The sequence below is a fragment of the Plectropomus leopardus genome, chromosome 1 (assembly GCF_026936395.1).
Source record: "Plectropomus leopardus strain MGB_pleo_1.0 chromosome 1, ASM2693639v1, whole genome shotgun sequence".
NCBI classification, from domain to species: Eukaryota; Metazoa; Chordata; class Actinopteri; order Perciformes; family Serranidae; genus Plectropomus; species Plectropomus leopardus.
The window spans coordinates 5,518,899-5,545,161 of NC_142176.1; the positions used below are offsets into that span (position 1 = coordinate 5,518,899).

Here is a 26,263-nt window from a genome sequence, read left to right on the forward strand (position 1 = left end):
AACTTAAGATCCAGACGTTCAGTAGGTTTTTACCAGGAGCTGAATTATCCCGTTGATTTAAACCCTTAAAAACACTGAATGAAGCAGTCTCATAAAATCAGTGTTTTTCCAATACTGCTCATCATGGAGGAGCTGCTTACTATGGTGGCCAACACAAAAATACGTCCCGATCTCGAGTCAGTGTTTGGTTTGTCGTTTTGGGTAGAAACATGTTGGCGAAACATGGTGATCTCCCAGGAAAACAACCCGCTCCCTATTCAAACAGCTCATTCTGAGGTAACGAAAACAAGACAATTCTCATTTTCGGGTGATTATATGCTAAAGAAAACATATTTTATCATATTAAAATATTTTGTTTGCCAATACCATCCCCTAAATCCTACACACTGGACCTTTAAGATGCAGAAATACTGTCTGATATGGTTTTTACACTAAAAATTTCAGTTACCCATCTTAAAATAACCTCTCCTTCCACACTTTGAAATTCAATGAATACGCAAATATTTAACATTTCAAAAGTTCCCTTTAAGGTCCATTCTCAGTGTATGAGCACTGGAGGCCTCAGGTTTCCACAGATCACACCTGTGTAAGTTTCATATTGAACCAAGGCTGGCTTTCAGACTAATTGTTCTGTCACAAAAATCACACTTGTGTGTTAAACTCAGTTGCACTGTGAGGTGAGAAACACAGAAAAAACTCAGCACAAACATCGTGCTGCAGCTCAAACATATAATTAAAGAAGCAAAACTGATTGAAATTGAGTCTTAAAGTTTTGTTTGGCCAAAAAAATAACATGGCGGGATAACATGTAAAGATTTAAGCTGCAAATAAGTTTAATTTAAAAATCATAAAAGTCTTGATTTAGGCTGATAAATGCAGTAAAACCATACATTGTGGTTCCATGTGGTGCTGCAGCTGTGAAAGGTGATAACATCATCAATAAAAGATGTGGACAACAGAAACAATAAAGCAGGGAGTAAATTCTGTAGCACTTTAACATTACTGTCAGTCTTATATAAAAAATAACTAATGCATTATTTTAGACACTCTAAACGAGCATCATTTGTGGTAAATCCTGCAAAAGCGTTTGTCCTCAGCAGGCTGACCTGATGTCACCTCAGAAGAGGAAATTGTAGTTATTATCAATGAGTAGGTGTTTGTCATATTGTTGGATATTAGACCTGAGGGCAGCACAAACGCTGTGCGGGATAAATATTAACAGACCACATGAGGACTGGAATGTGCGCCATATTCGGCCAGCGTCCAGCATTTTACGCACGCGTAATCATGCGTCATTTCTTCAGTCTAGTGGGTCAAGCAGGTGTTGGAAAAAAAATGTCAAAATGAGATATGACAAAATATGCAGTGTGTCTAAAGATGGCACGTATAGTGAGTGCTGGATGTGCCGTGTTTATCATCCTCTGGATATTTCTCCACATTTGTCAGGAGCATTATTGGCTCTCTCTTATGACACCGGGAGTTGTTTTCATCACCACCGGATAAAAATCACTGTCACACACACACACACAGGCCACATACCTTGGAAGACATCCACATCCCGGAGATCCTCTGAGCTCGGAGATAATCATAGTCCTCTTGAGAAAAAAAATTGTGCACGAAGTCCAGCGGACAGGAGAGGAAGTTGCTCGCAAGCTCCCCTCCGAGGAGTTTTCCACAACAGAGTCGTTTTTGCTATAGCTTTCCATCTGCGTCCGTGTAAAGGGATATTGTCATTTGAGGTGGTTTTGAAATGAAACTGGGGAAACTGTTGTCGCCAAGGCTCCAAGCCTGTCCGTACAAAAAAAAACCTGGCGGGGCAAGTCATTTCTCCAGCCATTTTTTTGAGCTGATGTTTCCTGTGCTTAGCTCTCATAGTGGGTCAACAACACAAGGCTTTTTGTGTGGAAAAGCATATCTGTGTATGTCATAGAAATAACGCTAGCCCTGGTTTATTTGATGACTGCTAAATGCTATCAGTGAGCTCTTTGTTCATAATAAGTGTTGGAACAGTAAGAGAAGTCTTGTTTCTGTCTCAGGCTTTCCCTTTGTTGGAGTCCAATTTTTATTGGCAGCGCATGTAAGAGGTCATTAATATCATTAGTTTGCTCTCTTTGAGGAAGTTACTCGAACATTCTTCGGCTAAGTGGTCAGAGGATGACTCAATTATTGCCATTTGCATGGCCTACAGTTTCTGTCTCTGAAAGAAAAGTCAGCCAAACCCAGCGCAAATTCTACATTAGTGCAAACAAATTTTTAAACTTTATTGCATAACAGCAAAACGATCTTTCTGTTATTGACAGATGAAACTCATAAAGTGCGAATGCATAGCCTGTCATGTTGACTTTTAATTTTGTGTCAGATTTGGAAGCCCGCACAGGTTAGACGAATTCAAAACTTTTTTTTTTCTAAAAGTTTTGGAGAAAATTTTGGAGATGGAGTGAGTGAAACATTTTGCCAATTAGTGTGTTTGTGCGTGTGTGTGTGTGTGTGTGTGTGTGTGTGTGTGTGTGTGTGTGTGTGTGTGTGTGTGTGTGTGTGTGTGGGCTCTGAGGCGTGCGTAAAACTTGTGATATGGGGACCACCTGCTCTTGGGCATACAGTGTCTTTATAGGGCGTAAAAAAAGGAAAACAAAAACTTGTAATCACACGTCAGTCTGAATGGATTTGGAGTTAGTACTGTTTTTCCTGCCTATGTCTGTGCCGTTTCCTTTACTGGGACTTTTGTCCAGCCCGCAAAGCGACTCCGTCACCCCCTCCTCCATCTCCATGTACTCCGCTTTGTCACCCAGCGAGGAGCCAGAGGGCGAGCCTTTGAATTTCCTTAAAAAGTCCGGGAAATAGGGACACCCGGGTGGCATGCTCTCCACCACCGCCGTCTGGTCTTCGTTGTCGGTCTCCCTGTGGTAAAAGTAGTTGAAGTTGGACACTATGACCGGCACCGGGAGCGCGATGGTTAACACGCCCGCGATGGCGCACAGGGAGCCCACTATCTTCCCCCCGACGGTGATGGGCTTCATGTCGCCGTAGCCCACCGTCGTCATCGTCACCACGGCCCACCAAAACGCGTCTGGGATGCTCGTGAACTGCGACGTGGGCTCGTCCGCCTCCGCGAAGTACACCGCGCTGGAGAACAAGATGACACCGATGACCAGGAAGAAGATGAGGAGGGCCAGCTCCCTCATGCTGGCGCGCAGGGTGTGACCCAAAATCTGCAGCCCCTTGGAGTGCCGGGACAGTTTGAAGATGCGAAACACCCTGACCAGGCGGATTATTCTCAGGATGGCGAAGCTCATCGCCTGCTGCCCGTTTCCTTGGTGCTGCGCTAGGTCCGTGCCGAGAGTTATGAAGTAAGGCAAAATGGATACAATGTCTATTGAGTTCATAATGTTTTTAAAGAACGCGGGTTTGCTCGGACTCGCAAAGAAGCGGACTATAATCTCAAAGGAGAACCAGATGATGCAAACCGTCTCCACGATGAAAAACGGGTCGTTGAAAGGAGTAAATCCGTGGTCAGGTTGAGAGGAGTTGTGTCGTGGCTGTAGATACTCTTTTTCATCCCTGAACTCTGGCAGCGTCTCCAGGCAGAAAATGACAATAGAAATTACTATAACGAGCACGGACACCACTGCGATCCCCCTGGCAGGGCTCGAGCTCTCCGGATACTCAAAAAGCAGCCAGATTTGGCGCTTGAACTCGTCCTCCGGTAACGGTTTCTCCTCCTCCTTCACAAAACCCTCATCCTCGCGAAACTTTAGGATCGCCTCTTCCCCGAGTTCGTAAAACTTCACTTCCTCGGAGAAGATGTCAAACGGGACGTTTACTGGTCTTTTCAACCGGCCACCGGACTGATAATAGTATAGGATGGCGTCAAAACTCGGTCGGTTCCGGTCGAAGAAGTACTCGTTCCTCAGCGGGTCGAAGTACCTGATCCGCTTGTCGGGGTCTCCCAGGAGAGTGTCCGGGAACTGAGTGAGAGTCTTGAGTTGAGTTTCAAACTTGAGCCCCGACACGTTGATGACGACTCGCTCGCAGCAGCCGCACTCGCTGTAAACGTTTTCGTACCCGGACTGAGGGCGCCGGTCAGTGAGCGACACCGTCTCCTCCTCATCATCCATGTTGCACAGAAAACTCCTGCTCCCCCTGTCCCCCTCCTCCTCCTCCTCCTCCTCTTCCTCTGCTCCCTCGGCCTCCTCCTCCTCCTCCTCAATCATGATGTCCTCCTCGGATCCGAGCAGCGCCAGCTCCGAGTGGCGCAGGTCCCCGCCGAGTGTCGTCCGGCTGCGTCTCCACCGTCCGACGCCGCGCTGCTTTTTCCGCTCTCTGACAACTCTCTGCTGCTGCTCGGGCTCCTGCTGGTGCTGCGAGGAGGAGGAGGTGGAGGAGGAGGGGCGCGAGGCGGTACCGCCGCTGCTGATGTTCGCTGAGGAGGCGGAGGCGGCGCGAGACTGATGCTGGCGGTTGTTAAGGAGATGAGCGCTCGAGGAGGAGGAGGTGGACCCCCCCACGCCGCCGCTGCAGCCACCGCTACCACCTCCACCGCTGCCGCCTCCCTCCGCACCTCCTTCGGCAGCGGCCGCAGCAGCCGCCGCTCTAGACTGGGCAGCCTGGCGCTCCCGCTCGCGCTCTCTCTCCCGTGCGCGAGCTTGGGCATACCCGTACGGCAGGTGACTATTGCACCCGCCGTCCGCACCCACCATGGCAAACTCCATTTTTAAGTCAATGAGCGGCTCGGTTCCGCTACAGTAACCGCCTGAGCGCGATGCAGGCCAGAGGATAAAAGTTGCAGCTCGGCGCGCGCACACAGAGAAAATGAGGCATCAACCAATCAGTTGTGAATATGTCAGAAAAACAATTAGGTCCATGCTGAGGGCAGTCCATGTGGCTACTTACATGATAGGAGATCCGACACAGGCCTCCAAATATTTTATGACATCATTACCATAAAACCAAAAAATGTGAGCATAGCCTGTTACGCAGGCGCTCTGTGTCAAACTTGCAGCGCCCGTTATTTGTTGAGCATTATAAATCACAAGTCAACAACCAAAACAGTCTCTCCTCGGTTCCTCCGGTGCCCATCAGGTGGTTAAATCCTCCACGAGCGCGGCGTGCGCCCAAATGCGTCTTTTGATCCTCGGTGGTCACTCCTGGTTGCCATTTTATGTGATGAGAGATAGAAAAAAACTGGATCTTTGCCGTTATTATTATGGAGCTCCGGTGAATCTGGAGGACTTGACGCTCTCTGGAGCTGCGAGGAAAAACACAAGAGAAGAGAAAACAGCAGTTATGCAAAAATAATCACATTGATGTCCGTTGTTTTGGCGACTGCAAAACGCATCTTTTGCAATATTTGGGCGATAAAACTTCACATGCATATTATTGTTGTTATTATTAGGCCTATTATTATTATTATTGTTGAATAAAGGTGGAGGTAGGCTCTCGGAATGCATTTAGAACAGACATTACGCATGAAATTTCCCATTAAAATAGCCTCCGTTCATCCTGACATTCATACTTACATGTGAAAAGGGGCCAAACGAAATCGCCTCCCTACAAATAAATCTGCTGGAGGAGGAAGAGGAGGAGGGGGAGGTAGGCTAGGTGAGGATGCAGTTCGCTCCTGCCCAAATTTCCGTATTGATTTCGGGGGCTAATATAACAAATCCCTCGTCGTATCCAACCAGCGAGCATATCATCCACTATATGCGTCCGTGCTCTGACGCACTCCGAGGAGGACACTTTTTTGGCTGCGTCTCGACGTCTTGTCTCAATTCAACAGGATCTATCGCCACTTCAGCCCCCGTTTCTGCTGCATCGCTCCGGCTACACTGGCAGCAATTATCATTGAAGGGAAATGAAAAAAAGAAAAAGAGAAGCAGGTGTGCAAGCGGCGAGTTGGCATCAATGACAGCTCCGCGCGGTCACGGCGAAAAGATGCGATGGTGGGGAAAAGTTTACCTTCACGCAGGCGAGGGGAAACGGCCCCATGGTGGAGTCTGAGCATCACACATCTGTCTGTCTGCCGCTGTAGCCCTACCTATACTCCGGTATCCCTCCCATTGTGTGTGTGATGATGAAGAGCCTCGGTGAGAAAGTCGTTCGTGTACCGCAGCGCGTGCAGGCGGTGCTCGGTCCTCCCCCAGTGGATGCAGCCGGTCACTGCGCACCGTGCTGCAGTCTCACACCCGAGCCTCCTCTGCCCTTCATCGTCGCTGCTGGGTGGCAACCGGTGTCCTTACCCACAAAAAGTAATGCGTTACTCTCTGTTCATTCCTAAAGTAACGTGGATACATGTAACTCACCGGGACTGGAGCACAAACCGTCGTTACACTTGCACATTTCAGTTGAATCCACCCACCGAACAAACCAAAACACTGGTTGTTTTTGTTCTTTTTTTGTTCTTTCACCTTTAGAAACGATTCTGGGAGATGTATGCAGATTTTAGTAAGGGACTGTTCTTTATTTGTCCGAGTAGGGGGGTGGCTGGAGTGGGAGTCTCCCCAGAGCAGCAAATGTTTTTTTCTTTGAGCCTCACTTCGTGACTGGGGAAAATGCATTATGCTCCCTCCACCATTCAAACATATTTGGCCTTGATAAAAGTTGCTATTTTGGGTATTTAAAAAAAGAAATGAAAAAAGATAAGACCAAAACAACAGAAAAACATGCCTTTAAATCCCGCTTTGAAACCAGAGCAAATTGGCTTGATTTCTTTCAAAAACATGAGAAGGCAGGGAGCAACTTCAAAAGAAATGAATATATATATATATATATATATATATATATATATATATATATATATATATATAATTTTCTTTATTTTATTTTTTTCTTGTGCTGTATTCAGACGCCTTTCACAAGCATTTAAACCATTAAAATCTAAGCAAATCAGTTTGATTTCTCAGAAACGTGCAAAATACAATGAACGCCTTTGCAATAAATGTCTCAAAAAAATAGTAAAACCAAAAAAAACCCTGCAAAAGAAGACAGAGAGGGAGGGAAAAAAATAAAAAAAAATCCTCCCAAAAAATGTATTTAATTATTAATGAATAAATAATGTTACAGGGAAAACATCTCTCTGCTTATATACATATGTGTGTGTGTGTGTGTGTGTGTGTGTGTGTGTGTGTGTGTGTGTGTGTGTGTGTGTGTGTGTGTGTGTAAATAGAGATGGATATATATGCTTTTCTGGTTATGTCTTTGTTTGTTTTTGTTTTGTTTTTACTTTTCTTTTTAACATTTTTTTATTTCAGGAAAGTTTTACTAATTTTTTTGGGTCATTTCTTATGAAGTTGCTCTTTGCATTTTTCTTTGTTCTTGGAAGAAATCAGGCCAATTTGCTCATGTTTTAAAGCCTTAAGCCAAATCAAAAAACCAAAAATCTCTCCCACTTTCTTAAAAGAATATTTGAAGTGCTTCCCCCATTTTACTCCAACCCCTTCCCTCTCATAAATAATGAACAGTCCCTAACGCTCAAACATTTTTATTGAACACATTTCCTTTCAATATTGATCATCTTCATAAAGGAAACCCCAAATCACCAGAGAGTCATGCAAAGATTTCACCTGAGTGAGTCGCAAATCACTGTTAAAGTGCTGAACATGCTCGATCCTAAAAGTATTATTTGCTGTTATAGTAGCTATGCTTTACAAAAAGCCAAACATCTTAACACATCTGCAATTTCCTCAGAGAGTAAGCAGGACATCTCTGTTTCTGCACCCCTTTGTTAGACTAAGTAAACAGAGCACTGAAAAGAGCCACCCAATTCAGACGTGAACTAATTTATTTTTTATTCACTGTCTTTTTACTATGTCCCACAACAGTTAAGAAATCAGAAAGAAAAGCATTGAATTCGTCTCGATGCTGCAGATGTCAAATCAGCAGCTGTTCAGACAAGTAATGAGCTTTTACATTACAATGCAACACAACTTTAGTGTCTATCATAGTGGGGATTGGCTGTTGAATAATTCTCATGCAAAAACATCACCCACAAGACCAACAAGTGTTATTGAGATGCAAACTGCATCTGTAGGAAACTCTGCATAAAAATGCCCCTCAGTGTTGTCGCAGAGGAGCATTAATGCTATAAACCAAAAGGAAGCACCATATGTCGGATGCTTCTCTCTTAAAGGCACATTCGCTGATCCTGACAGCCAACTACACCAAAATTCAAAAACAGGAGTACGATCTGTTGTACCTCCAAAAGTGATGTAGAAATTTATCAATAGAGTTCAAGAGTTAACCATTATTTCTAATCTTTTAAAGCTTTTTTATGTCAGTAATCCTAATGTTGACATAGCTGTAAAAGTGATGCATATATTTTTAGTTGACAAACACAAAATGCAGATTATTTATCGTTAATACAAAATCTGAATTTACTTTTGTAAATGTATATACAAATTATAAACGGGGGAATATTTTCTGTACAAATCAAACCAGGGTGGAGTCAAATAAATGCTTCATTGTTTGAGGTTCAATTCCGATGTTTCCCAAGAATTTGGGGCTCCAGACAACATGAGTTGGTTTGTATTTAACTATAACTTGTTTTCTCATCCTTATTCCACCACTTTGACATCAAATAATGTAATTTTTAAGAGCACAGAGTTGTCTGTCAAGCATCTGTCCTCACGATTGCAAGAAAAAATATTAGCCTTGTACATTTCTGCAGACTACGTTTGATAAGTTACATTTGCACGTCATATAGTAGATATGTTGATATGTTTCAAAAATGCTGTTTTCAACATGCAGTTAGGTCAGGGTACAAAAAACACTTGGTTATATTTAAGGAAAGATTATGTTTGGTTTAAAATACCCAATTTGGGGGAAAAATCCTAGCTGGAAACGCGGTAAAACTGCGTTGAGGGCCACTATACCAGCAGGAAATGCAGTGATATCTTGGTGAAAAGCAACTGCTTTTTATGCTACTATTTCACCAGGAAAAACAGCAATGTATCCGCAAAAAACAATCACTTTTCATGCCTTAAAAGCAGCTGGAAACACTGCAGTAGTGTGCAGCCTTTTACGGCTTTCTAGGCATCTTACTTAGTTGTTACCATCCCCTCCACCTCCCGATGACAAAGTCAGTTCATTTACGTCACTTTAGAAACGTTAATATGATACACATGAAATTAAACATATTTGTAGTTTGCATAAGTGTAAAATTCTTACATTTTTTTCTGTTCTGATCTGCAGGTCAATGATTCAAATTGATCCCGTTTGTTCTGGCTTGCCTCTGTTGTATCATATTTTGAGGAGGTTTCTAAGGGTTTGCAGCTTTCAGCCCAAACCTTGTTTAAAAACAAGCGCTGGGAAATAAAAGTATAAAACATTCATAAATCTGTACCCGAGGATAACAACAAGTCTTTAGGTGACACTTGAGCCGCCCTCTGCCATCGTCAGGTTCCTGGTAAAAACCTCAACAACAGAAGCAACAATGTGTTTGTGCCCCTGAAAAATGACTGAAATGTAATGAGCACAGTGTAACTATACAGTGCAGAAGCCTTCAACAGTTTCAGGCACTTGTCTGTCTCATTTAAATCACATAATTCAGAACTAGACCAATTCATTTATTGTATAATTAGAGGTCACTAGCCTGTAATAGAACATCAGGAGACTCTACTCCCCAAGTTCTTTATCTTCCACACAAGAGAGAAGAGCTCAGTCTCCAGAGGAAAATGTTGGCATTATTTGTTTCAGCAAACCACGAATATTTTAAATTTGTGCGTTTCATAACAACGTTTCTTAAGAAGAGACACCTGCCGAGCTGCCAACCATTAAAGATCACTGTTTTTAGAGCAATAAGTGACAAAACCAGCTGTGTCTTCTAGTGGCTGTTGTTTGTCACCAAATGTGGGTTTTTCTTTGGGACCTGTTGTTGTGTTTCCATCGTGCATAACAGGAAAATTAGCTGTTATTTACAGAGACATCGCTGCATTTCTTCTGAGGAAAGTGCCACGAAAAGCTGTCTTCACGAGACATCGCTTTGTTTCGTGCTGGGACAGTGCCACAAAAAACACTTGTTTTTCTTACCAGGACAGTGCTGTTTCCACTGGGGATAGTGTCACAAAAAGCTTCTTTTTTTTTTGTTTTTTTTTAATAGAGACATTGATGTGTTTCTTGCTGTAATAGTGCCATGAAAAGCAGTTTTTTACTGAGACATAACTGCATTTTCTGTAGGATAGTGCGATTTTAAGCCTAAATGCGATCTCTTTTTAGCCATAACCAAGTGTTTTTTGTGCCTTGAGCACATTATAACCAAAGAGTTGTTGAAACATAAAGTTTTGTTATAAAGTTTTAATGTATCTCCTACATAATGTCGTAAAAAAATGTTACATATCTGTGGTTTGCAGAAATGCACTCACAGTGCAAACATTTGTTTTGGCGGCTTGGTTTCAGAGAGAGACCTTAACTTACCAGACTCGTTAAGAGTTTGCAGACTGTAACACAACGAGCAGTCTAACAAATCACTGTTCTCAGGTATTAATTAATCTAACGATGCAGTACTATTGAAACAGCAATTAAGAATGCATTAATGTTTTGTGAGTAATGAGTACCGAAAACAAAAGACTAAGTCTCTTTATTGAAAATAATGGTGATTTGTCATTAATGTCGCCACATTAGCTCTTATTTATATACTGACGTGTGCCAAAGTTTTATGAAAATAATGAAACCTAACAAAAGGAAGATTATTTTACTGAGCACAAAAAGCAATTTGATGATTAGTGACCAAGCAATCACAACATGTACTAAAGTACGGCCAGTTTTTACAATAGAGACAGAGATTAGGGTTCATACGAGGTGTTTAAAGTGCTTGAATTCGACACTCAAAAATGTAATACCTTGAAAATCAGGCATTTTTCAATGTACTTGAATAAAATTGAGAGGAGAACAGAAGGAAAAATTATTTTATGAAATGTACAAGAAAGATGTTTCCAAGAACGGCTGTTTTTGCGATTATTTTCCAGTGCTGTATGAGCTCAGAGCACCAACGGGTCGATTAACACCAGCAGATAATTAGCACCAGGTTTTTTGCTTCTTAACAGTAAGATTGATGGTTCTGGATACACCAATTTCATCCTTGAAACTGCAAGAGTTCTTGAAAAAGTACTTCAGAGTCCTTGAATTTGACTTGTCCCTGTCTTTTATGAAATATGTATAACAGTCTTGTAAGTTAAGATCGTATAAGATTAGACTTTTTATAAACCCACAACGGCATACTTCATTACAGCAGCTCAAGAGTCAGAAGCAGAGAAAAATGCAAAAAAGTGATATGAGTGCAAAAAAGGATAAAATATCACAAAATCCAAATTAGATCATATTTAAAAACAACTATAAAATATAAAATCTATATTCACTATACGCATCTTTTACTTATATGTATACTGTAAGTTAAAAAACATGACATATACACATTTAACCTTCCAGAAAAACCTTTGTCCTAGCCAAGACGCGGCAACAAAAGTTACAGAAACATGGAACAAATACAAAATCAAAATATACAATTAAAAAAAACTATTATAAAATACAAAATAAAGTTAACAACACACAATTAAGTTACCACAAGGAAGGACTAAAAAGTATGTTAATATATGTTATTAGTAAACTATAAAAAGACAGTTAAAATACCAGCTAAGATGCAAAAAATACAGAGGTCCTGCAACCAAAAAATGTGTGTGTGTGTGTGTGTGTGTGCAAATATATGTATATATAATGCAGACGTTTGTGCTGATTGTCTTTCCCTGAGAAGTCAAAAGTGCGCCTAGCCTCTAGAAACACTGTAAAAACTTTAAAAACAAGACATTTCAGCAGCTGACAAGGTACCTCTTGAGTCACTGATATTGATCAACCAGCCTATTGCTACCACAGATTTATTTGGATCATTTTGTGCCATGGGACAGTAAAGGTCTTGTTCATTGCACCTTTGAAACCTCCCAGATTTAATTTGATTGTGCAGATAATTGGTTTTTCTGCAGGTACCACTGCAGGCCTGGTGCCGACACACACAGTGATCTGTAGCCCATTCAGTCCGGTCCATTTGATTCAAACTATCCGTTTGACTCAAAAACTCTAATTAGGACAAGAGCAGCGTGTTATTCCAGGGCAGAAAACTGATGCAACATTCCTCTGAGGAATCCTCATCAGTCCCTCAGGTATTTCTGAAATCTCCAGTTGTAATATTCCTGTAGGGATATTTTTGGTTGCCTGGGCAGTCTCCAACTAAAATGTATTATACAATCACTGTGCTGCTTTTTCATGAAACAAAATGTAAAATCCAATGCGGGGGCTCCTGCCTGTGAAATGATCAGTAATGCTGACAGTGTAAATATCACTCACTGATTCTTTAAAGAGCTCCTCTTCACAGTCGTCTCTCTGCGTTTTATACTAAGACGTTAGACGAGCTCGTTTCTAGTCTGCACAACATGTAGGCAACCTTCCTCCCACCACACACACATCACGCACATTCACCTCTTGCACTTCATTGAGCATCCACCTCAGTCAGCACCAGGGGGAGTTGTGAGGTCAGAAATAATAAGAGGTGATAGAGTGAGGATGGAGGGGGCCTTGTTACACGCGAGTTTAGATGCACTTTGAACTGGAGCCAGAGCTGCAACACGGCTGCGTCTGTTGACAAAACCCTCCTTTATCTTATACTAAAAACACACACAGTGAACGCATTCAGCATGCTGAATTCATTTAACATTTAAATATGAAAGATTTAGTGAAGTGGCATGACATTTTAATGCTCATCCTGCGAGTCAGAACATACATTTATTTAAAAATAACCCTTTTATTTATCACTGCAGTAAAGACTTTTAACACATTATGAAGATGGATGCATAAAAATGATATGAATATCATAAAATACTAGTTTCTTTTGTATAATTATACAAGAACATCATTAAAACTGGAGGATAAAGTCATAAGTTGTAGACTTTTAACACTAAAGTGTGAGTGTTATTGATGCATTGACCTTTTAACCTGTATGATGGAAAGTTTTGCATCAGTGGACAGGAGGAACATTTTATTTAGTCAGGGACACTTGTCCCTTTGAGACTGGGATTAATGACAGTGATTGTATAATGTTGCATTAAAACATTCAGCTCACCTGTTCAGTTCACATAGGGCTGGGCTATGAGGTAAACATCAATATTGCAATCTCATAGTGAATATTTCTGCGTTACACTGTATGTGTGCAAATATGAAAAAAACAGTTTTTTTAGAGTGATTTACTGCCACCTAAATATTCCCTTTGCTGACCTCCAGTGGGTTAACGTCTAAACTTGCTGACATCACTGTTGGATGATGGTCACAGGTGTACCATCGGTGTTGCTGGGTGTGGTCAACAGGTGAAACAGAATTGAAACTTTCAACCAGAGAAGGCCGTGAATCTCTTTTCGTTTTGGTGTTAAAGGGAAACTCCTGATTTTAAACATCAGAGTCTGTTTACGGGTGTTTGGAAGTACTACTGTGTATTTGAAAAACAGACCTTTCAACTTTTCTCACTGTAGAGTTTCCGTGTGTTATTACTAGGTGAGATTTCATCCATAATTTTGAATGTTTTTTTTTTGCACATTTAAAAAAAGGCTGTATGAAAAAGCAAAGCATTTGAAAAAAAAATCTAGAAATAACAGACATTATTGTAGATCCACTGTCCTCCTTTGTTTGAGGTTTTAGTGGTTTAACTGGTTATATATTCTCTTTGTGCCCTCTTTTGCAGTGGCACCTGCTACACCTGAATCGTGTTGCATTGTGGGCAATGTAGGCACCAGGTTCTGTCAAGAAAGTGAAATGCATGGAATAAAAAACACAATATCTCTGATTCTGCTGCAGTAACAATCCTTTCTGCTTTTTTCAGCCCGTCCATCATGAGTCATAACAGTGCAATGCTAAATCAGTGGAGCACTTTGAAGTCTGTGTTCGACTGTTTTATACATCAAACAAAATTCTTCAGATGTGTAAAACAGAACACAGAATAAATTATTCTCTTAGCTTTTAATACCATTTTGTAAAAAGATAACACAATGTGATCAACACCTCATGATTCAGATATTTGTTCCTTAAAAAATGTTATTTTTTATTTTTTGCATTAATTTTATAGGACAGGTTAAGCGTTAAAGGGGGAGAGAGAGAGGGGACAACATGCAGCATCGGGCCGAGGTTGGATTCGAACCCGTGGACCCTGCAGCGAGGACACAGCCTGTTTACAGATATCTAAAAAATCTGACTGTTTTTCAAGGCATAACACAAAAAAAATGCAGTTTAGAAAAGTGAGCTTTAGACCCAAAATGAAGGAAGATATGGCATATAAATAAATAAATAAAATGTTGGATTTTTTATTTCCAATTAAACGTTGCCAGGATTTATTCTGGTGACTTGTGTAAAATGTATCAGGTGGGTGGGCTTGTGCTGGAGTAATAAGCATTTTTTTACAATCTTGGCCACAGTCCTAAAAGATGACAGCAAACGCGTTCTGAATGATGTGTTAATGAGATATTTAACAAACAAAGGAACACAGATGTGCTAATGAAATACATAAAACAAGAGCTATGGAGTAAGATATAAACAGAAAGCAGAGGACAGTGAAGAATCATCAGCGGTCGATACACATAAACACACCTACCACCTACATCCACACAGAAACATCCAGCACAGTCACCAAACAAAAGTCTTGTCCTTGGCAGCGCTGTGGAGGCGTTTGTTTAGACCTGATAGAAGGAGGGTGAAAACGTGAGCGTGGGGTGATGCGGTGTGTTCAGGACCTCGCTGGGTGCTTTTTTGCATGCGACACACAAGGATTTTTAAAGGAGTCTGTTCCTGCCAGCGACTGCAGCCTGGGTACAGTAGCAGATGGAGGAGTGGAGGCTCTGCACTGAGCGGAGCAAGGTGTGACTGAGTGGGTTTGTGGATGCTGTCAGTCCCATTATGACAGTGTTTACGGCGTGTTGATAAAAAACTCTGTTCCGCAGCTCAAAACCAATGACCCCTGACACAAATCAGTGATGTCAGCAAGATGTACGGCTCTGAGCTGCTTTATGTGCGGCTTCATATAAAGCTTGTTTGAGCTGTTACACCCAAATGAGCTTTTCTTTTTTTTTTTTTCTTTTTTTTTATAGTTGTGCTCAGAGTTATGAACCAGAAAATCATCCTGGGCACTGAAACCTTCACCTCGTCCATCACTCCAAAATTGACTCCCTGTGGACATTAACGTGACAGCACGGGGCAGCTAGGCCTTCTTTTCTTCTGACAGGGGGAAAGATACACAATGCACACTAGGACATCTGTAACAGGCCCATAATTTTAATAATATTCAAATATGCTCAAAATTGCCCTCTCAGTTTATTGTAGAAAATATAAATAACAAAAAAAACGACAGACAACTGTGCACCACCATCCAAAAAAATCATTAGTAAATTTAAAAAAATCATAAATAAACTTGACAAATTGCTGCTATTATTACTACCTGTTCTAATGGTGTGTTCACACTGCATGCGCTGCCAATTATTATTATTTTTATTATTATTAGTAGTAGTATGTATGTATGTGTGTATGTGTGTGTGTGTGTGTGTGTGTGTGTGTGTGTGTGTATATATATATATATATATATATATATATATATATTCATGCACATAGAGCGAGTGGAATGTTTTGGGGTTTTTTGAGTATTTTGCAGCTTGCGAATATTCACTCTTTACAAATCTGCTAACGCTTGTGCTACCTCACTAAGATAAAGGCTAAAGCTAAAGCCTGCCTTGGTTTGCACTAAAAAGTACAACCAATAGCTGAAATAAGTTGATGTAAACAAGGTAAACACAAAGGCTTCTTGCTGTGAACCAGCATTAACCGAAACGGAAACACTCTTTCATTTACAGCAGCAAATAACTGCTTCACTCCTTCCATTGTTAACTTTCCACAATAAAAGACCAACTTAAATTACTCAGAGCATTTTGCTTAGAAGCAACTAAACAAAATAGCATATGCGAGTCACAAATACATATTTTCAGAACTTACCATGTAGTCCTTTGGCTTTGCTCACTAATCTCTTAAACACTTTTCTTTTTTGTTCGGTCTCTGCACAGTACTGACGCTGAGTGTTGGTACTCGCGATGCTCTCATGCGGCAACAGTGTTTGTCGACGTCCGACACTGTACTCTCTCTGTTTCATCACTTTGAAATATATAGATTAATGAAAAATTAGAATGTAATATGAGTGTTAGTTCGATTATATCACTGTCGATTTTGACAATTTTTGTAAAGTGTCTTGTAAATTCTAATTTAATCCAAGGGTGTGGGTTTTGTCTAACATAGCTGGGCACACAGATGACATTTAGGGTTTGTGGGTCCTCTGTCAGAAAACACTTCATTTTCCACATTCTGGTGAATTTTAAAGCACCAATTTGTGCCTTTTCTGCATATATTTATGGTGTAAATCAGGGGCAGATATGCAAAAGGCCCCACCACCTCTCCCACATGAGAGCAAGACACACAGACTTTATAGTTTAGTTGTTTTGTGTCATTGCTGGCATCTCTTTGTACTTGTAAGGCGTCTTTTTGCAGTTTTGTATCTCTTTGTAGTTGATTTTTGTCTCTGTGAGGTGTTGATTTTGGTCTTTTTGTGCCTCTTTGTGGTTGTTGAGCCCCTTTTGTAGTTATTTTGTGTCCCTTTGCAGTTCCTTTACATCCCTTTGTGGCAATTTTGAGTATCTTCCTGGTCAGTACGTGTTAAATTGAATGATCATGTCCCACTCAGTGTTGACTCCATGGCTACAGCCTTCATCTATTGTTTTCTTTAAACTTGCTGCAACAAAAGTTGGCTATTTTTAGGACCATGACATTGACATTACCTTAAAAGTCCTACCTGCCCTTTGCAGACTCCAGCCTCATTGTGAGTAAGGTGTTTATATAATTAGCATATCAATAGTTTCAGCTCCAAACTTAATAAATCACTTTTCAGTGCAGATGCACTCATTTTAAGAAGAATTACCAGCTGCTGTACAGACTCGTCAGAAAATGACTAATGATGTGTTCTTCTCTGAATACAAGATTAATCAACTATGACTGGTGTTCATTAAAGCACAAAATGCATACAAACAATCATGTGTTTTAGCTAGAAGAAGTGGTGCCTTAGAGGACGAGGGTGACACACTGTGAAAGTCCTTGCAGCGCTGTGAGGCAGGTATATGGCAGTTCGGCAGGATACCGGAGTCCCTGGTGGCTGCAAGGGCAGACGGAGCAGCAGTCGGATGAACCGTGGCTGCTGCCCAAGTACTTATATTCTACTGTCACTGCAGACCGTCCAGCCTGTGGTGCAGTGCTAACTTTTTACTGAATGCAGCACACTACAGAATTTCTCAAAAACAGACAGCAGCAGGCTCGGAGGCTGATTCAGCTGTTTGAAAACTGTGTACATTTACTCCAGGGCTGCACTCAAGTACAATTAGAGGTACTTGTACTTTACTAGAGTAGTTCTGTATTACTTTGTACTTAAAGTATGTTACTTTGCAGATTCAGAATTTTAAAAGGGTTTTTTCCTCGAAGGGCTGAGGTGTTTCCCAGAACCATTTTCTTCTGAAGACCTCTTTTTGGAAGAAAGACTTCTTTAAGGATAGTTGAGTCAGGGGTATTAAAAGATCCTCACCCCCACATATCGAAATGTTTACCCATGTTTAAATTGATATTTTTAAATGTAGATCTTTTTGAAATCCTCAAAAAATTCATTTTACACGTGTTCTGCCATATTGGACATCATCTATAATACCACATAGTCTGACGAAATACTTGCCAATTTGTATTCTGCACCAATTTGGACTTGAGTTTTGGTTCCCAGCTCTACTGTTCTGTTGAAATAGAAAAGGCTGAAGTAGAAGCAGTGATTTCATGAAATCTCCAACACCTGAAAATGTGATTGCGAGCCAGTAGTGTGCTGGACCACATCAACCCCCCAGTCCTTTAGGCAGCAGGCTGCTGGATGTGGTCCCCTTTGCCACCAGGGTAACCTGGTGAACTAACGGTGCATTTGTACTAAGAAGTCAGAATTTCCAAATTCCAGGTTGGAAATTTTAATTTAAACACCTCCTATAGTTCGATTGACAGTTAAGAACCTCGGCAACCCTGATCTCAAAAGCTAGTATGGTTTCTCCGTGCATCGACAGTCGTGAAAGCTGTAGTGATATACTGTTTATGAGCACTTCTGATTTATTCGTGTCTCATTAAAACCGTCACACACAAAGTTCTGTCTAACTTCTATCTGTGGAAGTGTTGCAACAGTGCTTGTGTGAGCCAATAATATATTTATTTTGTGTAGTATTGCTACTTAAATTGATTTGAATATTCCCTCCACCGCTGGATCCAAGTGAAAACTAAATTGCACATCATTAATAACAAGGATGTTTTGGGGAAACGTTGGAGTTGTAGATTTATGATTCAGCAGATAGATTATTCATACAGATCGAGAGTGCAGATGAGGTTCCCAGCTGTAGACATTGATGTATCAGTTTTGGGATCAAGCACAAAAATAAATAACGTAAAGCTACTGTGGAAACCTTTTTGACTTTTGCATAAGGTTGGGATCAAAAAAGACACTGATAGTTTGTCTGGATGTAAATGATGAATGGGCTGAAAACATAAACTGTGCCAGTACTCCCTGAGATGGTCTCATCGTTAAATAAAACCAAAAAAAAGCAACGTTAGAGTATAACTACGTCCAAAATTGTGCCTTTAGTTGATTTAACCCATTCATAACTTTTTTATATAGCACCATTTAAAACAGGGTTAACAAAGTGTTTTGAAAAACAAGGCAAAGCAAAAGCAAGAAGGATTTCTTGCAGAGGCAACATAACTGTAAGAGCTACACAATAATGCCGAATTAAAGCCAGACAAAATAGAGAAACAATGACGAAAAAACTAAATAATATGATAATAAATAATAAGATTAAACAATAACAACCCATACAAATAAAAGTAAATACTATTCAAAGAATGGCATTTTAGGAAGCAGCAAACACAAAAATAGTAGTACTAATAATAGAATTAACACAATCAAGACAGAATAAAATAATTTAAAAAATGATAAATTAAGAGACTAATTTAAATGAATTAAAATAGATGACATCATATTAAAACAGGAAGTACCAACTGTTTTAATCCCATCCCTTCTCCACAAGTCACTGGATTTTATTTTTATTTTTTATTTTTGTTGTATTCTATTTTTAACTAGCTTCATTATCAATTTAAACCTTTATGCCAATTAAATTAAATTAATCAAATATCTACAATTTGTGATGATTATTTACAGAAAAAGGACAAAGATAAACCAGGAAAAATAACTAAACAAACAGCTGCTCATAAACTAATAAATTTGATATAATTGATAAAATTGAGGTAAAATATTAAGGTGAAAAACTTTTTTTGTCCGTCATTAAATTCGCAGAATTTGCATACTGTGTGTGTGTGTGTGTGTGTGTGTGTGTGTTTATGCCTCTAATCTGCTGTTAATACTCTGGAAAATTACAATGGTATTCGAATGACTGATGCTTCTGTCAGTGTTTTCCATCTCGCTGTGGGGGCAGTTTTATTTTTATATGTCTGTGGTCCATTTAATCCGTTCACCGATGTAATCTAGACAAGATGTCTGCAGATATGGACTCGCAGCTCCTCGTGTGTCGAGGGAAAGGCCTTGAGCCGTGGGCGACCCCCAGATCTGATGAGGGAAAGATTTGCTCGTGAGTCTAAACAGGTGGGAAAATAGCACCCAGCCCCAAGGTTAGATAGATTAAAGGATTCATGTGCGGCACTATTTAAGTGACAGAGAGGACGGCTACAAGTTGACAGCTGCTGCAGATGTTGAGAGAGCGACAGAAGAAAGGAGACGTGCAACGCAACTTCAAAGCAACAACGGAGCTCTTCAGGTAAGTTTCAGTTTCACATTCATGTAAATTAACTCGTATTGAAAAGAAGTCCGATTTATCTTTATAGCTAGATTGGTGTCATTTAGGTGAACTGACCCTTTATGTCCTGATAGAAAGTCTACAGGGTGAAAAAAATCTGAAGGACAAGAAGTTATTTCTGTAGGTAGACAAACTTCTGTACTCCCAAAATGAATTTGGCACCGTCCTCTTTTCCAAAGTCAGTTTCCTTGTACTTCATTCAAAAACCGTTCACAAGCTTTTCAACCCTTTTGAAACCTGAGCAAATTCGTTTGATTGGGGAAAAAACATGGGGAAATGGCAATTAGCAACTTGGCAAGAAATGTCCCAAAAATTACAACATTTTTTTTTAAAACAAATTGGTAAAAGTTGACAAAAAAACTTGAAAATTAGTTTAAAAGGGAAAGGGTATTAATGGAAAATTATCACACAAAAAACTTCGGCAAAATGTGCACAAAAATATATTTAGAATTGTTATTAAATATTTTAAATTATGTCCCAGAATAAGATGTATACTTACTTAAATTTCAGCACTTTTTTTTTTTTTTTTTTTTTCATTTTTCATGGTGTTTATTTTCTTCTTTTTTTTGTAACTTTTGGGCCATGTTTTGTTAACTTGCTTATTGCCATCTCCCCATATGTTTAAAAGAAGGGTCAGGTCTGAAAGTTTTGGCATGACTGTGTAGCTTCTATTATTATTATTATTATTATTATTATTATTATTATTATTATTATTATTATTATTATATAGTTATGTTATTATAATTACTTATGTGACTACACAATATCGTTTCGGTTTTCATTTCTTTTATTATGTCTAGTTTTTTTCTTTATGTCTGTAATGTTTTTTCACATGTAATTTTAGTGTTTAGTTTTAGTTAACTATAATAACCTTCATACATGCTACTAACAGCACTGTAATAATAGTTTTACAAACGTATCTACTCAAAGTCTGTTTGAAAAAGCCTGTCTGCTCTGGATATGGTTAAGACACTAATCAAAGTTGATTTAAATTTGTCCATATAAGTGCAAAGGTGTTTCAAGTAGATACAAAATTTTACAAAAACACAAAACCTAAATATTAACAGACACATTAACTTGTTGGATGGTTTCAAGTGTCTTGACGTGAGACCTGATCCCCTCTTGTGGCAGGCATTTGTGCTGCACCCGGCAGAGGATGCAGCTGGTTGTCATGGCAGCAGTGCTGGCAGTGGCGGGGGCGGGGTCGGGCTGCGGCTCCAGCTGCCATCTGACCACCATCCGCATCCCCGTGGAGAGCTGCGGCCGCGCCGAGTCCATCTACACCACCATATGTGCAGGACAGTGTTACTACGAGGTGACGAATCATTCAAACTCTCAACACACAGACAGTTTTTTTATTTTTATATTGAGAAAACGTGCATTTATTCTCTGCTTCACTGTATAAAACTGTCACTGTATGAATATCATTACAGTGTTTAGAAACATTAGGGAATACTTTTTATATGATATAATATCAAGGGCTCAATACAACTTTTTAACAGATTTCACACAAATAAAACAAGCAGAGACAATTATGTTTAATCGCAGAATAAAAAGAGACAGGATCTAAGTTAAACGGATCATTTTATGACCATATAAATTATAGATATATTAACATTCTGAACAACTTAAAATGCAAGGCATTTTGCATGCTCCTCAACTTAACAAAATGTGGCCTTTTTGGAAGTTAAAACTTTCTCAAATCTGGAACATGCAATGATGTAAAAAGACCTGCTGCATGTTTTCTGTAAAGCTGCTTCTTAAAATTGCTCCCAGGTTTATTATTTCATATATAAAATGATATAAACTAACCTTTAGCAGCTTCTGAATGACCTTTTAGATTTAGATGTGGTTTGTTAAAAGACCTGTCAATAAAGCAAAGATGATAGCAGTTTAAGATAATCTGTTCAAACTTTTAGTGGCTGGAAAACCACTTTGTGCTTTTTCTCTTTATTGTTGTGGGTAATTGTCTGTATAAAGCACTCAAAGACACAAAATAATGCACGCACTTGATAAGACTCAATTTGAAACAGAGAAATGCTCGAACACATTCAAATCTAATAATTGATGTAATGAAACACTTGGAACGAGAGAAATTAAATTTTCTCAGAAAACACAAGAGATTTTTTTTTTTTTTTTTTTTTTTTACAAAATTTGGCAACCTATTATGTGAAATCTTCTGACAAGAGTTAAGATTGCATCCATCACCCTTCTTTAGAAAAAAACCCTTTTTATTTTTATTTATTTATTTATTATCTCTCTTTTTTATAGACTTTATTTTAATTCCTCTTTTTTCTTGATTCAATTCATGCTGTGCACTATTGCTGTTATTATACTTTGTGTGTGTGCACGTTTATCGGTGTAGAGAGGTTTGTTTTGCAGCGTTATTAAAAATCAATAGATACAGTTTAATAATAATAATAATAGAAGTCATAGAAGATTGAAGTCATTAAAATTATACAGTGATAAATAATTGCAACCTGCTGACTTCAGCCTGCAACAAGTGAAAAGTTTATCATTTTGATGTGAAAATAAATCTGTACAACAACATTAGTTTGTAATCTTTATCTTGATTACTGTAGACTCATGCACGTGCTGTTCACGTTCAAACTGTGAGGACAGGTCATACAGAAGTTACGTGATTGTTTACTAAAGATGGATCATGCCATAGGAAATCATATACTCTGCTGTCATAACGTTTTTGTGTATAATTCTGTACTGATAAGGCGGATGCTACTCAGTCATCTATGATTTTAAACAATGAGGTTTGTAAAGCTATGAGATGCTTTTTTATGTCTCTAGTCAGAGGACATGCTAAGTTCCTCCTGATAAGGTTTGTTTATTATTTAAAATGCTTTGGATTAAAGTTTCTTTTCTTCAGATACTCATTTGTTGAATCATTCATGGTCGTGTGTTGGTTTTGGTTGGCAGGACCCGGTCTACCTCGGCCCTGATGACTGGCCTGAACAGAAAATCTGTAACGGGGACTGGACCTATGAGGTGAAACACTTTAAAGGATGTCCAGTGGGCGTCACCTACCCTGTGGCCAGAAACTGCCAGTGCACCGCGTGTAACGCAGGAAACACGTACTGCGGACGCTTTCCTGGAGACATATCCAGCTGTCTGTCCTTTTAAAGAAACCTCTGTGGCTTTTTTCTTTGTGTCACATGACTTGATATTGAAATAAACAGGTATCACTTAATTTTTTGTCTGTCTTTTTTTTTCATTAAGTTTTAAATGTGTCCTTTAATATCTCAGCTGTCTCTAATCAAAATCATCAGTCACACATTCCAACCTGCTCCGCTCTGTCGTCATTAACGCCTGCGACAATTTGTCAACACTGATGAAATGTCACAAGTCAGTGCAGGAGAGAAATTGTCTGTAGATGCTGCGGCGAGATAGCAGAGTGACTTTAAAGTCATAAAGGCCGACGGAGAGATTAAACGTCCCACCAACAGTTTCCTGCTTTGTCCCGAACGAAGCGTCTGACCCCTAAAATTCAATCATCCTGCCATCTAAGTTTTCATGCTGAGAAAGGGAGGTCATCCTATAAGAAAAAGAGCAGGCCTCACCTCTTTTCTGACAGGTGGAAATGAAAATATAGAGGTTGCAGTATATCCGACAGCTCCCCTAAAGCACCTGCTGATCAGCGGCTCTCTTCAGTAGGCGACACTAAATTTAGAAACAGCTCAGCAGGCAAAATCTTACATATTTGTTTCTGTGCTTGTGCCATTATTGCATTGGGTCCTAATGTGTGATGCTGCTGCTGCTGCTTTTTATTTTGTCTGCACTTTTGTTAAAGGAAGAGTTTCACATTTTTTGGGAAAGATGCTCATTCGCTGTGTAGCTGAGTGGTACATGGAAGGATCTTTACCGTGTTGATTAAACATGAATATGATCGTTAGCTTAGCATAAAGGCTGGAAAAAAGGAAGCAGATGCAGTTCTGCATATAATCCCCTAATACCACAACTTAACTTTTTTCAATTTTGATTTTTATTGTTTCCTTCAAACACCAGAAAGAGCTGTATTAAAACTTCTACATAGATCACTCACCTGCTCCTAAGAATGACAACACAAGACAGTACAAATACAACTAAATAAACTGAAACATTAACACAATCCAAACAAAAGACAGTACATATTAGAGAAGACGTCTTTATACATACTCATGTACAAATACAGTTAAAGAAGAGTGAAGTAAATGAGAAAAAATATGACAATAATAATAACAACAACTACAGAATTAGGAAGTTGAGCGCCTTGTCTGGAAGGAAACTATTTTCTTGTTTCTCCTAATCCCACCCAACCCAGCCAACTTGTCATTTTGATCGCAAAATAAGCATTTGCAAACTCTCAAACAACTTCTGCACCATAAATCAAGTCTCGTATAACCAGTCATATGCTCGGTACTGCCTAAACACATGCTTTTTCCCCTCAAACATTACAAATTAAAACTCATCTTCAGGAGCACACAGCGTGCACTCCCCACAAGTTGAAGTGCTGTATTTTGTAATGTTTTCGAGGAAATGCATTTGTTCGGTCTGGTTCTGCCTCTGCTGTTGTATACTGAGCATCCGACTGGATAAATGAGGCTTGGATTATACTGCAGGAGTTAAGTGAAAGTTTGTAAATTGCTTTTTTTCATAATTTAGTTTCTGAGTAGTTTAGTTAAGCAGTTAGTTGTTCAACATTACAACAGTTCATGAAGAATGTGCCTTTTTAGGATTCTGCATACGAGAAAACCAAAGTTTTCCTCCTAAATTAACCACTGTGAGTAAATTATATACAAATAGAAATTTTGCTGTGGATTTTTTTCAACTTTTTGGACAGAGGCAGGCTACCTTTTTCAGTGTTGATACTAAGATAAGTGTATCTGAGTATTTGACAGATGTGACGGTAGCATCCTCCATTTCATCAAACTCTCGTGTATATACATATATAATGCCTGCGAACACATTGACAGTTTTTCAAATATTGCCGCTCATTAGCAGTCTTGCAGACATATTGACCTCATATGATGACTCATCGAGAACATGAGTTATTTGTTCGCTTGTAACAAAAGTCAGACCACATCAGTGAAACCAGTGCATGCTTTTGTTCTGCAGAACTTCTTTTTTGTTTTATCTCAGATTTATATTTTTTTTCTCTCGAAAAATAAAAAGGCAGAACTGACGAACATCTTTGCAGAGAAATGAAAAGAATAATATATTATCCCTCTGCCCTGAAGTCCGCCGCAGACAGTCATTGTTTCTGTGATACAGTCAGGAAACGGCTTGATTCTCGCCAAAAGCAGGTGCAGCTTGAGTCTGCAGATTGTTAGCATTTTATTAATCCAGAGACACGGAGAACCTGAGGCCCCTGCTAATGACACAGCACTCACTCATTAACACGAGGAGCTGTTAATTACAGTGTTGTAAAGTGGCAACGTACCAGCCTCATCCTAATGTGATCTCCTTCAGTATCGACAGCATCTATTTCAGGCTGAGGGTGAAGGAAATCATTCACAAAATCATCATTTTATGATTTATTGTAATTGTTCATGTTTTGCTCTGAAGTCATGATGATGGGCAGGACCATTTGTTTCACAGTAACATCTTTTTTTCATCTAGGTGATGAAATATTTATTTTATTGCTTGAGAAATGGAATATTGAAGCTAAAATATGAATAATAGAGAAAATAGTGACACTACACATGCAAATACAGGCATGTTGTGACGTACCATCTTTTCCTTATTTTGACATTTTTTCTCATAAATGTGTACTTGAGAAATTTAGTATTGCATTACCATAAACCCTCGCAAGAGTCTGATTAAACAAATATTACATATTACAATAGACAGAGAGATATGAGACATATATATATATATGAGATATTCTGACCTAATATGTGTCCAACTCCAAAAGCAGCAGATCGTTTTCCAATAATGCAGCTCAACTGTGTCTTTCATCAGACATCATCTGTATTATTTCTTCAAACAAACTCAAACTGGCTGAGTAGTGCTCCTTCATGAGTTCTCATTACAACAGCTGTTTCAGCATGATTATTTAAAAAGGTTTTTGCCATAAAGTCTAAACTGGAGGGGATTTAAATGTATTTAACTGTAGAAAACCTGTATTCAAATGGCATCAGTTTCAGTATTAAAAGCCAAAGTGCCGCCCTAAAAACGGAGACAATCAACGACTGGTAAAATGCAATGAAACAGAACAATCAGTGACAGAAAACAGGGTTTGAAAATAAATACGATTTGGGAAGATAACATTATATTTCCTTTAAGACAGCAGCATAGAGGAGCAACTCCAGGAAGAAAATATGTCAGAAAGGGAG

General features: G+C 39.3%; 2 protein-coding genes and 1 long non-coding RNA gene across 5 annotated transcripts in view; 2 read left to right on the forward strand and 1 right to left on the reverse strand.

Annotated features, from left to right (window-relative positions):
- Nucleotides 1–6,662, reverse strand: part of kcna4 (potassium voltage-gated channel, shaker-related subfamily, member 4) — a 75,506-nt gene extending 68,844 nt beyond the window's left edge. Inside the window, exons 1-2 of the mRNA XM_042490545.2 lie at nucleotides 5,517–6,662; nucleotides 1,540–5,245 (exon numbers count right to left, since the gene is read on the reverse strand). Coding sequence (XP_042346479.1) covers nucleotides 2,643–4,709 — 2,067 coding nt within the window. The 5' untranslated portion in view covers nucleotides 4,710–5,245; nucleotides 5,517–6,662 and the 3' untranslated portion in view covers nucleotides 1,540–2,642. The remainder of the gene's footprint in view (nucleotides 1–1,539; nucleotides 5,246–5,516) is intronic.
- LOC148190346 (uncharacterized) overlaps nucleotides 1–14,108 on the forward strand; it is a 146,084-nt gene extending 131,976 nt beyond the window's left edge. For all 3 annotated transcript variants that reach the window (XR_015778851.1, XR_015778849.1, XR_015778844.1), the window contains one exon: nucleotides 13,712–14,108. This is a non-coding gene — a long non-coding RNA (uncharacterized LOC148190346). The remainder of the gene's footprint in view (nucleotides 1–13,711) is intronic.
- A 6,740-nt stretch (nucleotides 14,109–20,848) lies between these two features.
- fshb (follicle stimulating hormone subunit beta) lies at nucleotides 20,849–23,120 on the forward strand. The gene is made up of 2 exons (XM_042487984.2): nucleotides 20,849–21,252; nucleotides 22,869–23,120. The coding sequence occupies exons 1-2, from the start codon at nucleotides 21,094–21,096 to the stop codon at nucleotides 23,070–23,072; spliced, it is 363 nt and encodes a 120-aa protein (XP_042343918.2). The 5' UTR covers nucleotides 20,849–21,093; the 3' UTR covers nucleotides 23,073–23,120.
- Nucleotides 23,121–26,263: the final 3,143 nt, after the last annotated feature.

Bases quoted from the DNA above. Each gene is read 5' to 3' on its own strand.
- fshb (XM_042487984.2), top strand. From the start codon at position 21,094: ATGCAGCTGGTTGTCATGGCAGCAGTGCTGGCAGTGGCGGGGGCGGGG. The intron at 21,253-22,868 runs GTGACGAATCAT...TTTGGTTGGCAG, and splicing joins CAGGACAGTGTTACTACGAG to GACCCGGTCTACCTCGGCCC.